The following is a 16,333-nucleotide window of genomic DNA, read 5'->3' on the forward strand; positions in this document are numbered from 1 at the left end:
ACTATGATACAATATATTGTTAGTTCCGGGATTCTTCATGTCAGTGAATAAATGCATAGATTCACAATTAATATTAGAGTGGTGGTAGAATTTTTGTTAAGCGTGTCAGTGGTTCTGGGTCTAATCTGCCCTAGTATATATTTTTTTTCCTCATTAAAACCAAAGATGTTCATCAGTGATTGTATATCTAGAGCAGGGACACATTTTTGGGCATTTTGTTTTATGATTTCATCAGAAAAAATTGAGAGTTTACGCAACAGCGTTAAGCAATAAATTGAAGCGCTCGTCTATGTGAAGACTGAACACAGTTGGCTTCCGCCACTGAACGCACAACGAACGTTCAGAATGATTTAAAAAACAACCCATTCCAGCACCAGACCACCTCTCATTCAACGCTGCTAGTCGACTGCAGAGGTTTCATTTGTATTGGATACATTGGTGCCGCGAGATGTCATGTTTCAAAAAGTGGTGGGAACAATATCTAGCCTGGCTCCGCCCTCCTACATACTCCTGCTCAATTTTTATTTTCCCTCAGTACTCCGTATATTCTCTGGTTTTCTCCGGTCAAATTTTAACCGGTCCAATCAGGGAACAGAGGGAGTGGCTGAGAACGATGACGTTGATGTCGTGTGCTAGTTTGAGATGACATGCGTCACGACCAAAGCCATTGGTTATGGGAGATCCAATAGTTTTAAACTTCAACAGAGTACCCGCCTTTAAGGAAGTTAACGCTTGTCAATGGAGAGTGGCCAGATTCTCTGTACAAATGAAATGTACGAGAGTCTGGTAGGACCAGGCTAGACAATATCGACTCTGGCAAAAAGTAGTGGGGCCATGTCCCACCAGCAAATTACGCCTATGGTTTTCACAATAGTATATAGTAGATTTTCCAAGCTTTCTTTTCTAATAAGTAATGTAGTGTTTCAAAATATTTAATTGTTATTTTTATATCACATTTTGGATGATTCGTTTTAGTGAATTGGTTTGTTTGGACAGTTTGTTTCACAAACTGGTTCAAAAGATTCACAGACAAATTTGAGTCATCATTCAGTAATCAGAAATGTTCCATCATTCTTAGAAAGGATTTGTAAACTGACTAAAAATGGTGTTAAATTATTACACATCAATGGGTGAGCTTTGGGACAACTGTTTTTGTGTTAATTTTGACATTCACTGTGTTAATGATTTTACAAAGTGAATGTGTCAGGAAGGTTAACACAAAGATTTGCAAATGTATAATATTAACACATTATGGCTGCATAGTGTTGGATGCTGTGAATAAATTCACAGGTTGTGTTAATTTTAAAACATGATTATGTGTAAAACAACGGAAATCTTCCAAAACAGTTTTTTAAAAATATTGACTGAGTGATCAACATCATTTGTGTTATTTTTCGACATATTTCTTTTAAGAGTCCAGATGTTTCCCTGACATTTTAAGTCCTTTTTATCTTAAATTTATTTAGTCCAAAATAAATATGTAGTTGAATACCAATTTTAGCACTGTTTCAATGCAGTTCTTTTTTTAGTTTACTTTAGTTTTATTTCATTTTTTTTGCCAGATCAAAAACTGCTATGATTTATTAAATAATATAATCTGATGTAAAGCAGAAATTCTGCATAGTACTTCACCCAAAAATTACAATTCTGTTATCATTTACTCAACCTCATGTTGTTTTAAACCTTTTCGATTTTTTATAAGTAGCATAAACCTTATACCGTCGTCTTATACAAGTAAATGGACGGTATATCTATGTTATCTGTTAAATCTGTTTTGTCTTTAGAGAAAGAGACACTACTGGAGACTGGACAGCAAGAGTCTAACTCTGTTTCAGAATGACTCGGGAGCCAAATTTTACAAGGTAAGAGTTTTACTCATATTTAACTAAAACACTTTAATTAAAAAAAAAATGTAGTGTTATAATGGTTGGGGTTCATGTATAAATTATATTCTCTGTTGGTTGAAAAATTTGACATCCATGTATATATTTTAATGTTATTGAGAACAACCTTTAGAATGACACTGGAAATTATAATGTTGCTCATATGCTTCCTACGAAAGTGATTATGCTGCAGTCCATCTTTGATCTTTGTAATGTCAAGACATTATAATTAATTGCTCATCTAGAGAGCATTGCAGACAGCTAAAGGCAGTAGTATTTTCCCCTCTCATAAATACCGCTGAGGTCTCTGGTAAGTACCACAGAATACCCCCTCCTCCTCCTCTGCTTCAGCTCGGCCAAAAGCCATTTAGAAAGAGAAAGGAAATGCATTAGAAACACTTTGTAGTAATATGGTTATTGCAATTTTATTGCTGTATTGAACAAACCAATATAGTAACTTTTATTCTGAGATGCCTCTCTGCATTTCTGTATTGCATTATATGATATGTTTTTGCACATGCTTACTTATAGTAGTACTTATCTTTTAAAGAATGTTCACTTTTAATTAAATTGGAATGCCGATTTGAACTTATGTGATTATTAAAACTTATAATTAAAACTTGCAATTTATTTAGATAAATATTCTGATAAATCTAATGTAGGATTTACTTATTTCTTTACTTATTGTACAAATTTCACTCCGAAATTGATAGTACATTTCACAAAAATGAAACGTCAAGTAAAACTTGCTAAAATAGGCTAAAATAATATTTTCTTGTTGAACATAATCCAAATTTTTTTTTATTTATAATTGTTACTGTATAGCATATATGCAAGTTGTATTACAATCAAATTATATTTATAATATTTATAACATGTTTCCGATGCATTTTAATATAAGTGGACAACTTAAAATATTTTAAACATGCGCTACTAGGCAGAAGGTTTTTTTTAAACAATACTTTTATTCAGTAAGGATACATTCAATTTATCAAAAGTGACAGTACAAACGCTGTTATTCTAAACTTTCAGTCCAATTTTATATTCCTTAACGGTTATCTCATTTGTTTGGAAATTGAAAAATATTTTGGTACAATTAACTTATTGTGTTGATGTTGTATTGCAAAACCCTTGCTGGTATTGAGGTGTGATACTGGTCAGAGACCGGTTTGGTGGTATGGATAGGTTTAAGGGTGGGTTAAGGGGAAGGGAAGGGTCAACAGTGTAATTACAGAAATTAATTACTGATGTAATTACATTTAGATATTTTTTTAAATACAAGTACAATGTAAAAAAAACATGTATGTACAGAATAAGTGCATTGTATCAAATTATACGTTTTTAAATGTTAGTACATATAGTTAAAGACGCTTAATAAAAAAAGTGGGGGACCAAACTTTCTGCTCATCAAAGAATGCTGACAAAAAGAAAAATCGAATTTATCTAGCAGCACAACAGCAACCATCATATTAGAATGATTACTGAAGGATCATGTGACACTAAAGACTAAAATAAATGCAGATTTCTTTCAAAAACATTTAAAAAATTGCAACGACTTCAAACTTTAGAACAGTAATGTAATGACTACCACTGGGAATTAGGCTTTGGTTACGTCTTCTTTAATGTGCGCACATCTGTGGATGTGAAGGTCATATTGCCATAGATTTTTTTTTAAATGCCCTTTTGTTTTTTTAAGAACTTGTGTGTTTCTGTGAATGTTCCTTTATTCCCAGCTGTAAAACTAAAGTCAGGAAACCTCACCGCCCTGGGTGAGACTTCAGGGTGTGTTTAAGACTGTTTTACACACCACTTTATTATCATCTTGGCGCTCTGCTAGGGTCTTAAAAAGTTTTGACATGAATCCATATTCTTGGCAAAATAAGAGAGATTCACCATTATTCTAAAGAGTAACTCAATCAATTTGATAACAAAGACAGGCTTTATTGTAAAGTTTTTCTTAACTGAATTGATTATGAGGTTAAAAAACAAAACAAATTTCTCAGCTCGAGAAGAGTATATAATCCCCAAAACCTTATACTTTATTCTTAATGTACAGCATGAGACATGATCATGCATTTGATTTCCATCTCTAACTTAACAGAACCAGTCAGATTTGCACATTTGGAAATCATAGTGTTCCCCTTTGAAGATTGAAGCCCTCTACTTTTGGTTTTTGGGTAAGGGGGTTTCAGGCCTTTCTTAGGATAACCGCAGCCCACCCCCTTAAGTGTGACCACCTCCTACATTATGTATCGGTGGCTAGAGTGAGATTTGCCTACACACTCATACACGTATGCACACGAGCGCTTCTCCTGCGCTGCCCTGTAATCATGGAGCTCTTCATAGGGTTGGGTCACATGATTCACCCACCAAACCACAAGCACTTCATCTCATATTCAGAGAAGACCGCAGGCGCAGCATTCACTCTGATTGGCCACAGCTACTGTTTTTCCTGAGAGCAAGTTTGGGGGCTGAGCAAAAGGTGGACTCTTAAGAGACTTCATTATCAGACTTGGCACATTAGGCTTTGCATCATCATTGAAGATTGATGCTTAACTCTGGATAGCAACCTTGGGCTGCATTTGTAGATGGTGTATTTCTGACATGTGATAAGGAACATTTGATAAGGAAAATCTTTTTGAACTTGGAGGAACCACATGGACTTGGAAAGGACTTGGAGCGACCGCTCTTTACTTCTCATCAGCGAGACACCATAGAGTTGATCAACTCTTCAAGCCAAACTTCAAACTAGACTGGAGATTGTATTTCAACATCACATAGATTAATTTCATGACTCATAGAGCAAATGCGAGGTTGTTTAATTGTTTAAACGGTCTTATCTAACTGTCTCTAGTGAGTCAGCGTCTGAATTTCTGACTCATTGTCTGACCTGCAGGAGATTCCCCTGTCAGAGATCTTGCAGGTCGAGGTTGCGCGTGACTTTGGTAGTTTAGCCCTGGGGGGCAATCCACACTGCTTTGAGGTCATCACAGCCACCATGGTGTACTACGTTGGGGAGAACACCGGTGGCCCCCACCTCCACATACACAACCCTGCGCTGGCCGCTGGAGGCGTGGGGCTGGAGGTGGCCCAGGGCTGGGAGAGGGCCATCCGCCAGGCCCTGATGCCCGTTCCAGTAACACCACAGCCCAGCGTGGGCGCCACTGCAGGACAGAATAAAGATCACAGTGAGTAGTAAAGTCTTCAAACGTCTTTAAAAACATGTGAAGTGTTCATACTGCTCTTTTCCATGCAGTTTAAGTGGTTGCCATTTTCTGCATGAAGCTGCAAAAAGGACAAAAAAGAAGTACAAATGACTAGTGCACTACACTGACAAAAATTTGGTGCAGGATTTATTTTGAAACTATTTTCACTCAAATTTTCACAGAAATTGCTAGTAAATTTTGCAAGTTATTACAAAGATACTGCAAGTAACACAATGGATTAACATGAAAGAATGAAATAGTATTTTCTTGTAAAACTTGTTCTTTACAACTATAATTTTTTTTAAGTCGAATGAAAGCTTTCTGTGAGGAAGAGACCATAAGCTGACAATGTAGATTTTGTGCATCTGGCACTTCATGACACATGAAATTTATTTTTCTTGACAAACTGTCTTCTTAAGAATTAACATGTTATTAGGCAGTTCTACAAACATGTTAGAAGGCATAGTTCACCCAAAAATGAAAATTATCCCATAATTTACCCAGTCTCAAATTAGTGTTGTCACGATACCAAAATTTTGACTTTGATATGATACCTGACTAAAATACCTCGATACCACAGCAAAAAAATAAAATAAAATCAGTAAAGGTAATTGAATAATATGACAGAACTTGCAAAGTTGCAATTCTTTGTTTTATAAATAAAAAAATAACAAAACTAAAAACTCAGTTGCCCAGCATGTTCCTGTCCTGCTTTTTGACCATTCCTTACTCTTTATTTAAAAAATAAATAAAAAATACTAATTACATTCCAGTGTGAACATCCTTACACAGATGTTTGCAACAATCCCATTATTATCAATCATGTTAACATCCGCTAAACTTTCGCAATTTTGAACAGGTTGATGACCAAAATCTTATTTCATGATATGAAAATGTAATATTTTTTAAATGTGTAGTTTTATTATCTTTATTAAAAATGCTAATTACAATATGACAAATGCTTTAAGAAAGGGACAAATGAAATAAACTGCTTTATTTTTTCAGCTACAGTAGGTCTATTTAACAAAAGATTTCAAGAAAGAAATGAAATGGGGGGAAAAAAACACTGCATAGTCTTCCCTATAAATTAACTATACACTAATTCTTAATAAATGTATTAAAGTTATTCAGTCACGCATTGGGTGATTTTTTATTTATTTTTATTTTCTTTTGTTGTTTGATTAACATTAATCAAACATAATATAAGGCTGCCGTCTGGCCATTTAAGACTTGCACGAATCAACAAAATAAATCAAATAAATGCAGCATTGCTGAGCATAAGATCAACGGCAACATTTTTTACGGTAGTATAATAATGTTACCTTTATTGCTACATATTGATGATTAAAATGCTGTACACTCGCAAGAGATGAAGGCCTACAGTTGGAAATCTAAAACGTTCAAACAAGCAGTCATTGATGAAGCAATGGTACAAACTGAGACAAGTGTGGCTCCCACACCACAGACTGTGATTCAAAAAGATTCTAGAATGAAATTTTTCATTCATGTTTGGTATGAAATTGATTTAAAAAATGTGGCAGCAGTTAATAGTCAAAACTCATGCATCTACATTGATAGGTGTCAGTACAAAGTCCAAGACCACAGAAAAGAAGAAGAGCAAGTGAAACAAAAACAAAAATGTACCTTTAATCTGATGATTGAATTGTGACAGATTTGTTGCTTTTTTGCAGAGTAAATGGCTGAGCTTTAGTTTTTAATATCCTGATGCACCTCCATTTAATTGTGTTGAGAGACAGAAGATTAAATAGGTCTGACAGGTCTGGATTAATGAAAGCCGTTATGTGAAACAAACACATTTTTAATTCAGTATTCAGTGGAGATTTCAGACCAGAGATGAATGACATACTTAATTAAGAGTTTGTCTGAAGACAAGTGAAGCCAGGGCAAATCCAACCGAACAAATAATCAGAAAAAAACACCTTTTAGAGAATTACTACGTCTAGCTCACCCTTCTTGTCATTCTAGTGATGTGCAATTTATTCTATATTTCAGATAGAATTTGCTTAAATTATTCTCACATTTTGCACAGGCAAAAGGAAAAGGATGGTGGAAAATGTCTCCGCAATCAAATTGATGAATGGACACATCATTTTTTGTTGCATGTGTTGGATGTTATACTAATTCAAATTAAATATTTCGTTGCCTCATATTTTCGCACATATAAATTTGAACTCATATTAGCTATAATGAAATGCCAAGGATAATCCAAATGTCTGTATTTTGTTTTGTGTGTGTGCATGTGTATTGCAGAGGAACTGTCCATCAGCATTTCTGTATCTAACAGTCAAATCCAGGAAAATGTGGTGAGTTTTTGACTGTGTTTACCGACAATATTTCACAACTACAACTCTTATTATTCACACTTCTGCTTGTTTGGTTATGGCCACGGTCAAGTCACACCACAAGAAAACTATGAAAAGCTGAGAGAGGAAATTTTAGAGTAATTTGGGTAACAAATAGGGTTTTTAACTGCATATAACCGTAGACTGAAAATGTTATTGGGTTGAATGTACTGGTGAAATTATAGTTTTTTATATTATTTTTTAACATTTGTCAATTTTATGACTTTGTTTGGTTTGTCTTTAGGATATCAGCTCAATCTATCAGATCTTTGCTGATGAAGTGTTGGGCTCTGGACAGTTTGGCATTGTTTATGGAGGTACAGAGAAAACTGTATATATATTTGACATTGTTACCATGGTGAAAACTGCCGTATAGATATTTTTAATATTATATTAGGCTGCTGTCACTTTAAGACCTGACGCACGGATCCATTATACTGTTACACATGCGTTTTCTTTCTCAACTGTTTACGTTCACTTATAACGTAACTGACTGTGTTTACCTGGATACTCACCAAAACCAGCATTTTTACATTTTATTGTGTGTATTTAACTAAGTGCAATAAGCTGCTGGAAAAAAAAACAAAATGTAGTACTGTACTGCACACACTTTGGAATATACCTTACAATATAAACTCTTATAGAATCATTCCATGCCAATCAATTTATCTATTTGATAAGGTAATGAGTCTCCTTTCAGGAAGTAACACATTTGCTCTATCTGGGCTTCTTTTGTAGGGAATATATATAGTGTCCCCTACATGCACTATTTGTAATATACACTATACACACCAAATACATTTTGTCTTAATTTTGTCTTAAGATTCGTTGTTTTATCACTTGAAAGCCTTTTTTGTTAAATATTTTCCTTAAAATTTATTTGTGCTGTGTTTCAAATGATTTTCTATTCTGTTTCAAGGGAAACATAGAAAAACAGGCAGAGATGTGGCCATCAAAGTTATAGACAAAATGAGATTCCCCACCAAACAGGAGAGCCAGCTGAGAAATGAGGTTGCTATTTTACAGGTGATCAGTCTTTTTAATGTGATTATGCTGAGATAAGAGTTGCAAAAATGTTAAGGACGTCCTTAATGCATAAGGATGGAGAGAGCTGTTCTCTTTAATATATTTTATGTGGTTGTTCTTTTTCTTGTAGAATTTGCACCATCCTGGCATTGTAAACCTGGAGTGTATGTTTGAGACTCCTGAACGAGTCTTTGTTGTCATGGAGAAACTCCATGGTGACATGCTGGAGATGATCCTGTCCAGTGAGAAGAGCAAACTTCCAGAACGCATCACCAAGTTTCTGGTCACGCAGGTTTGCAGATACTTTCCTTTCATCCTATTCCTTTAAATCAAATTTCTCCCTGTTTTTCTATTCTGAAGTGCATTTTGTTTAGATGAGGCCGTAATCTGGATCTCATCTAGAGCTAAATTAGAGCGGCGAGTCTGTGGGTTGATTAGAGCAGTGGGGCCCCTGGGGGCCGCGGGAGCTCATCCATTAGCCATGGATCTAAAGCCACAGAGCTGCTGCGATGTGGTTAAGATGCTTCTGTCTGCGGTGTCAGGAGCCAGTGCTTCTATGAAAGTAAATGGAAACATTGAATGATTGTGATTTCACCCTCATAGTCAGTGACTTTGCTTTGGTTTAAACATTGAAAGGAACAGTTATTGGTGTTGCAATTGTTGTCTATGTTATACCCTGTACAACCCAACTTTCATCCTATTAAATAAAGCACTCATACACTACCTTTCAAAAGTTTGGGGTCGGTAAGATTTTTTTAGCGTTTTTAAAAAATGCCTCTTCTGCATTTACTTCCTTAAAAATACAGTATATTATAACAATTTCAAATAACAGTTTTCATTTTAATATATTTTCAAATGTAATTTATTCCTGAATTTTCAGCATCATTACTCCTTCAGTCACATGATCCTTCAGAAATCATTATAATATGCTGATTTGCTCCTCAACAGTTTAATATTTTTGTGGAAACTGTGAAAGGTTTTTTTTTTTTTTTTTCAGGATTTTTGATGAATAGAAAGAATTACTTGAAATAGTTGTTTTTTATTATTATTATTTGTAAAAAGAGTCTTTACTGTCACTTTTGATCAACCTAATGCTAAATAAAGGTATTCATTTCTTTCTAAAAAACCCCAAACCTTTGAGTGTAATGTAATTTGAGATCCTAATGGACACAAGCTTTGTTTTAGGTACTTAATCTTGAGCAAGCGTCCTCTTGCCTTTTTTACCTTTTACCGTGTTATACTAACCTTTTTCTGACACAGCAGGAATCCTAAATAAGTCTAACCATCTGTCTAACCACCCATAAACCAGTCATGTTGTTACCTGTCACCGTTTCTCTGCTTCTAATGTGTTGAAAAATGTAAAATCTTTAAATCTGGAACAGTACTATGATTAAGTCTAATATCCATGGGATGTGATGTTGAGAATTGTCACTGTGTGTTACTGGCATTACCCTACGATGTCAGCCCAGAAAGCTAGAAAGCTTGTCATATGTCACACTTTTAGCTGCACATCTAGAATGATTTCATTTTTTGGAGAAATCTTATTTTCTGGTTTATTTAATCAGCCAGAGCAACATGACAGTGTTACAAAGTTTCTGTTGACAATTATCAGAAACAAATCAAAGGTTTTTCTTGAATAATTTGAAGTGGATATTACATTGATGGCCAGTTAAAGCTTTACAAAGACCATCTAGCTGATAAATGCATGGAATTAAGTGACTGCTTTACTGTCATAGATCCTTGTGGCTTTGCGACATCTCCATTTCAAGAACATTGTTCACTGTGACCTGAAGCCAGAAAATGTGCTGTTGGCATCTGCGGAGCCGTTTCCTCAGGTAAATAAACCATGCTATCCTTAAGGACTTACTATATAAAACATTAAAGTGGGGTTGGTGAACCTCTGGGGGTTTTAAAGTGAAGCCAAAATACACATTCACAATACACATTGTTTTAAACCTGCTTTATAGAAAATCATGATGTTAATGTTTATGATATCTTCATGCCTTATCCAGTCACATTTAGCAGATTGGAGCTGGACGATAATATGGTTTCATTTTGCAACTATACAAACAATCAAGCAGTTGAGATTTGCTATTTAGTATATATTGCTTTATTTTCGCTTCTTTTTGATGATATCTGAGAGCTTTCTGTCCCTCAATTGACAGCTACGCAACTGACACTTTCAAGCCCCAGAAAGGTAGTAAAGTAGTGAATGCGTGCATTGGAGAGTAATATTTTGTAAATAAATGGTAAATTATCTTTTTGTTTTGTTTTGCACCCGCTTCATAAAATTGAGTTTAAACCACTGGAGTCACATGGATTACTTTCCTTTCTGGGGATTGAAAGTGTCAGTTGCATAGATGTGAATGGAGGGACAGAACATTTTTATCAAAAAGATCTTCATTTTTGTTCTGAGGATGAATGAAAGTCTTACAGGTTTGGAACGACATGAGGGCGAGAAATTTTCATTTTGGGGTGAACTATCCCTTTAAATTATTGAAATATCTTTTCAGAGGGTAATTCAAGTAAATGCTTTGGGTCACATCTGGAAATCCAATTTGGAATTTCCTGTAACAACACATGACCAAACTAGACCACTTGCTCTCATGTTCCAGGTAAAACTGTGCGACTTTGGGTTTGCTCGGATCATCGGGGAGAAATCTTTCCGACGCTCAGTGGTGGGAACACCAGCGTACTTGGCCCCAGAGGTGCTGCGTAGCAAAGGCTACAACCGTTCCCTAGATATGTGGTCAGTGGGAGTCATTATCTATGTCAGTTTGAGTGGCACCTTCCCCTTTAATGAAGACGAGGATATTAATGACCAAATCCAGAATGCAGCGTTCATGTACCCTCCAACACCCTGGAAAGATATATCTGCAGAAGGTAAGTAGCCTGCTTTAATGATTTATACCTGAACTCATAAATAGCTACTTTCTATGACATAATTTTCATTTTTGGGTGAACTACAACAATAATGCATGACTTTTTACAAAAGAATAAGGTGTTTTTCACTTGTATACGTCTGTACTATACTGCATGATTTCTATATTTTGCTGCAGAAGAAAGAGGGAGATGTCTAGATGTGTGTCAGACAGCGAGCAGACTGTCCACCCCCATGTGTGTTTAGAATAGTTCTTTCCACCCGAGACCTGAAAGATTATAGCAGCCTCTCCAAATTTCAGTCTGTCCTACTCCTCTACAACACTATAAATGTCATTTCTGTCTCTACATTTCATATCATTACAATTTTAGCTTTATAGCTTGGTTTATTTTTGTGGGAGCAATTATCCTTAAATTCATCATTACATTAGTTTAATTTATTGTTGAACTGTGTGAAGAAACCCTTTGTACTGCTCTAGTTTTGTTTACATTTATATTACTGCAGTTCCGTTCCAAATTTTAGGGGTCAGTAATTGACTTTGAATCTGCAAGGATGAACACCGATCAGGCATAACAGTATGACAACCTTCCTAATATTGTGTTGGTCCCCCTTTTGCTGCCAAAACAGCCCTGACCCATAGAGGCATGGACTCCACTAGACCCCTGAAGGTGTGCTGTGGTATCTGGCACCAAGATGTTAGCAGCAGATACTTTAAGTCCTGTAAGTTGCGAGGTGGGGCCATACTTGTTTGTTCAGCACATCCCACAGACGGTCCTTTGAATTGAGATCTGGTGAATTTGGAGGTCAAGTCAACACCTCTAACTCGTTGTTGTGCTCCTCAAACCATTTCTGAACCATTTTTGCTTTGTAGCAGGGCGCATTATCCTGCTGAAAGAGCCACAGCCACCAGGGAATACTGTTTCCATGAAAGGGTGTACATGGTCTGCAACAATGCTTAGGTAGGTGGTACGTGTCAAAATAACATCCACATGGATGACAGGACCCAAGGTTTCCCAGCGGAACATTGCCCAAAGCATCACACTGCCTCCGCCGGCTTGCCTTTATCCCATAGTGCATCCTGGTGCCATGTGTTCCCCAGGTAAGCGACACACACGCACCCGGCCATCTACGGATCTAAAAGAAAACATGATTCATCAGACCAGGCCACCTTCTTCCATTGCTCCGTGGTCCAGTTCTGATGGTCATCTGCCCACTGTTGGCACTTTCGGCGGTGGACAGGGGTCAGCATGGGCACCCTGACTGGTCTGCGGCTATGCAGCTCCATACACAACAAACTGTGATGCACTGTGTATTCTGACACCTTTCTATCAGAACCAGCATTAACTTCTTGAGCAATTTGAGCTACAGTAGCTCGCCTGTTTGATCGGATCACATGGGCCAGCCTTCGCTCCCCACGTGCATCAATGAGCCTTGGCCACCCATGACCCTGTCGCCCGTTCACCACTGTTCCTTCCTTGGAGCACTTTTGATAGACACTGACCACTGCAGACCAGGAACACCCCACAAGAGCTGCAATTTTGGAGATGCTCTGATCCAGTCGTCTAGCCATCACAAATCCCTTGACAAACTCGCTCAAATCCTTACGCTTGCCCATTGTTCCTGCTTCTAACACATCAGCTTTGAGGAAAATGTTCACTTTCTGCCTAATATATCCCACCCACTAACAGGTGCCGTGACAAAGAGATTATTAGTGTTATTTACTTCACCTCATAATGTTATGCCTGATCAGTGTATTCATTTGATAAAAGTGACATTAAGACACTTATAATGTTGCAAGACTTTTATATCCAATAAATGCTTTTCTGAATGTTTTATTCATCAAAGAATCCCCCCAAAACAATTATTATGGTTTCCAAACCAATTTTAAGCAGCACAGCTTTTCAACATTGATAATCATCACATGAGTAAATTGCATTTAATACATTTTATATTTTAAATATATTAAAATAGGAAACGGTTAATTTAAATTTAAAAATAAATTTTATACTTTTTTTTAAATATTGTAAGTATTACACAATACTGTTTTTACTGTATTTGTCAAATAAATGCAGCCTTGGTGAGCAGAAGAAAAAACCTGCTGCACACAATCTACTACATGCCTTCTGTCTTCTTATTGATAGTTTATACCTTTTTAGCAAGTAAAAGGTATTTTAGTATTATTGTAAAAACATCCCCCTTCAGTCTGTCTTTTTGCTGTGAAATCTTTACTCATTTTTATAAAGTAAACGTAAGAATAACCTTTATATTGTTAGTAATATTTCGAGAACACTTACTGGACTGGAGCAACTTATAATTATCCATACTTCTTTTTTCTTTTTTTTATGTATCAAATATGATCCATCAGGCTTTTGAGGAACATTTATTTGTTCATCTCTCAATAAAAATTACAGAGCTTTGATCATAAAACTAAGCATTTAAATATCATCTTCCTTAGATGTTATTAGCAGATATAGAATGACAGCTGATATTTACGTTGCAGGCAGCATTTCATCTTTTTGGCCATATAAATATCAGCAAATGCACCAGATTTTTCTCAGTTTGGGCCTCTTAATAAAATTGAGTTTATTTCCTTGAATGTGAGCTCCATATTCTTTCTGAGCCATAAAAGTTTCATTTAAAAATATATATTAATTTGTCCTACTATTTTTCCATATGTCAGGCTTTACTAGGGTTAATTAAACAATTTAGTGTAATTATTGTCCAATTATATACTTTCTGTATATTTGTCAGTATATGCCAAGTATTCTTGTCTTATTTTTCTATAATTTTCCTATAATTATAATTGTCTTATATGTATATCTCTGATATATACATAAACATATACTGAAAGTATACTCTCTTATTTGTAATTACATTTTTGCTCTTTTGATAAATGTGGCTCAGATCTGTACTTTTGTAACATCCAAATCATGTTTTTGAACTTGTAGCTACAGATCTGATCAACAATCTTCTCCAAGTGAAGATGAGGAAGCGTTACAGTGTGGATAAGACCCTCAGTCATCCATGGCTACAGGTAAGGAGCCTAGAGACCTGTGAAATTACTTCTTTGAGTGTTTTATTATAGCTTTATGCCTCAACCTGTCCATGTCTGCGCTGTCCCAGGACTACCAGACGTGGCTTGATCTGCGAGAGTTTGAGACGCGCAGAGGGGAACGCTACATTACTCACGAGAGCGATGACGCACGCTGGGAAAAGTACGCTTACGAGCACAGTCTGTTGTACCCTAAGCACTTCATCATGGCTCCAAACCTGGATGATATGGACGAGGACCCCTAGTGGCCATATGAGCTGAACTAAGAACGAGGTCATTTGAAGGCAGCAACCTGTTAATGGTCTGTCGCTACGGAGACTGAAACTCATAAGCAATCTGAAGCGGACGATAAGGAGAGCAAACTGTCACACGGCCAGCGAGGTTGAGCGCTCTCTGGATGTCAGCGAGAGTCATGGAAACGGTGGATCCACACTTTGAGAGCGTGGAAGTTTTCTTTGGGAGTGCATTCAGAAGTCTTAATGACTGTTCTTTTCCAAAAGGTGCTGTTTCTTATGGAGGTGTGTGTTCACTATGTCAAAAACTCACATTACAATCATATAATGGATAGTAATAGATGTGAATGAACTAAATAAAACACATTGGGGAGAGCAATGTGGTCGTTTGTAATAGTCTTCACAGCCTTTCGATTAGAAAGCATCAAACTGGAACATGCATTTTTTAAATTCCTATTCTTCTAGTATTTTCTAATTCATTTTACCGCAGATTGAATGATTTCAAAAGGGTCGTTTTTTTGCACTAAACCATACAACCACTGCAGCTGGTACAATTAAATGAATTATGAGATGACCGCACACTATTCTTCAAACCAGAAGGTCGGCTCTTGTGTCGTCGGATAAAACGAGAACGATGCTTAAGCTACAGTATGTTTGAACTCTGAATAAATGTGTGAATTGAATCTGCCAGATGGAATGGGGGATATTATCTTCCGGGGACCAATGACATGTGCGTCTGTTGTGACTCTTGTTCTTGCATCGTTTTAGAGCCGTTGTCCTCACCAGCACTCTTTACAGAGCCTTTTTTTAATTTATTCCTCATACTGCAGTCTTAAAATATAATAGTGCAGAAAGAGTGTTGGTCAAAAGCCTACTGTGAGAAAGCTTTATGACCTATTAGCAAAGCTCTTTTTAATACAACAAATTGTATGTATTGAAAATAACTGCTAACAACTTTTATTAGAGAAAGAAGATGGATGAACAGTGTTATGTTATAATCTTGTATTCTTTTTTTTTTCTTTTTTTTTTTGTGTGGTATGTACTGTACCAAAGAATGAACCTTTCTAACTATGAATCCCAGAACTGGAAAATCTGAAAAATATTTTCGGTAATGGACTTTTTGTTGTAAATACTACCTACAATATTGAAATAAAGCTGGATAAATTTGGTTTCTGAATGTAGGCAATACATTGTACCCACATCCCTCTATACACACACACACACACACACACACACAAACTTGATCATTTTGTTGGAAACACACACACCCTAGTGAGAATGAACAAATATCAGGGTAAAAAGAAGCCATTTCTATGCTGTTTCTTTTCACTGTCCATGAAATGGAAGCTGTTCCGTGCATTGAGGATTTCTCTAAATCATTGCATCACTGTGTTGCCGCTGGATTGGCAAGTGTCAGTGTTCTGTATATTTTAGTACATAGTGATTCAATAAAAAATATACATGAGTGTGGGGTGATTTTTCAGTTTTAAGGTTTTGGATTTGCCCCTTGTTAAGGAGAGATTTGACAATACTTTTCTAAAAAAAAACTCAGGTAATAAATTGTTGTGAAAATACTACAGATGAATAGCCTAGAAATCTAGACGCACCCTAGCGGCAGCAAATCTAATTTGCCACGAGTGTAGTCTAGCAACTCTCGGTAGACCTGCGAAACTCTGGTCAGCTGGTCAG

The 16,333-nt window shown here is 36.3% G+C and overlaps 1 protein-coding gene across 2 annotated transcripts in view; it reads left to right on the forward strand.

The window, feature by feature from the left end:
* prkd3 (protein kinase D3) overlaps positions 1-16,108 on the forward strand; it is a 149,758-nt gene extending 133,650 nt beyond the window's left edge. For both annotated transcript variants that reach the window (XM_079833387.1, XM_079833388.1), the window contains exons 10-19: positions 1,785-1,862; positions 4,780-5,071; positions 7,361-7,413; positions 7,697-7,769; positions 8,372-8,478; positions 8,609-8,770; positions 10,215-10,313; positions 11,094-11,361; positions 14,308-14,393; positions 14,483-16,108. In XM_079833387.1, the coding sequence (XP_079689513.1) occupies positions 1,785-1,862; positions 4,780-5,071; positions 7,361-7,413; positions 7,697-7,769; positions 8,372-8,478; positions 8,609-8,770; positions 10,215-10,313; positions 11,094-11,361; positions 14,308-14,393; positions 14,483-14,656 (1,392 nt within the window). In that variant the 3' untranslated portion in view covers positions 14,657-16,108. The remainder of the gene's footprint in view (positions 1-1,784; positions 1,863-4,779; positions 5,072-7,360; positions 7,414-7,696; positions 7,770-8,371; positions 8,479-8,608; positions 8,771-10,214; positions 10,314-11,093; positions 11,362-14,307; positions 14,394-14,482) is intronic.
* The last annotated feature ends 225 nt before the right edge of the window (positions 16,109-16,333 follow it).

The sequence above is a fragment of the Gobio gobio genome, assembly GCF_949357685.1.
Source record: "Gobio gobio genome assembly, chromosome: 13".
Classification (NCBI taxonomy): domain Eukaryota; kingdom Metazoa; phylum Chordata; class Actinopteri; order Cypriniformes; family Gobionidae; genus Gobio; species Gobio gobio.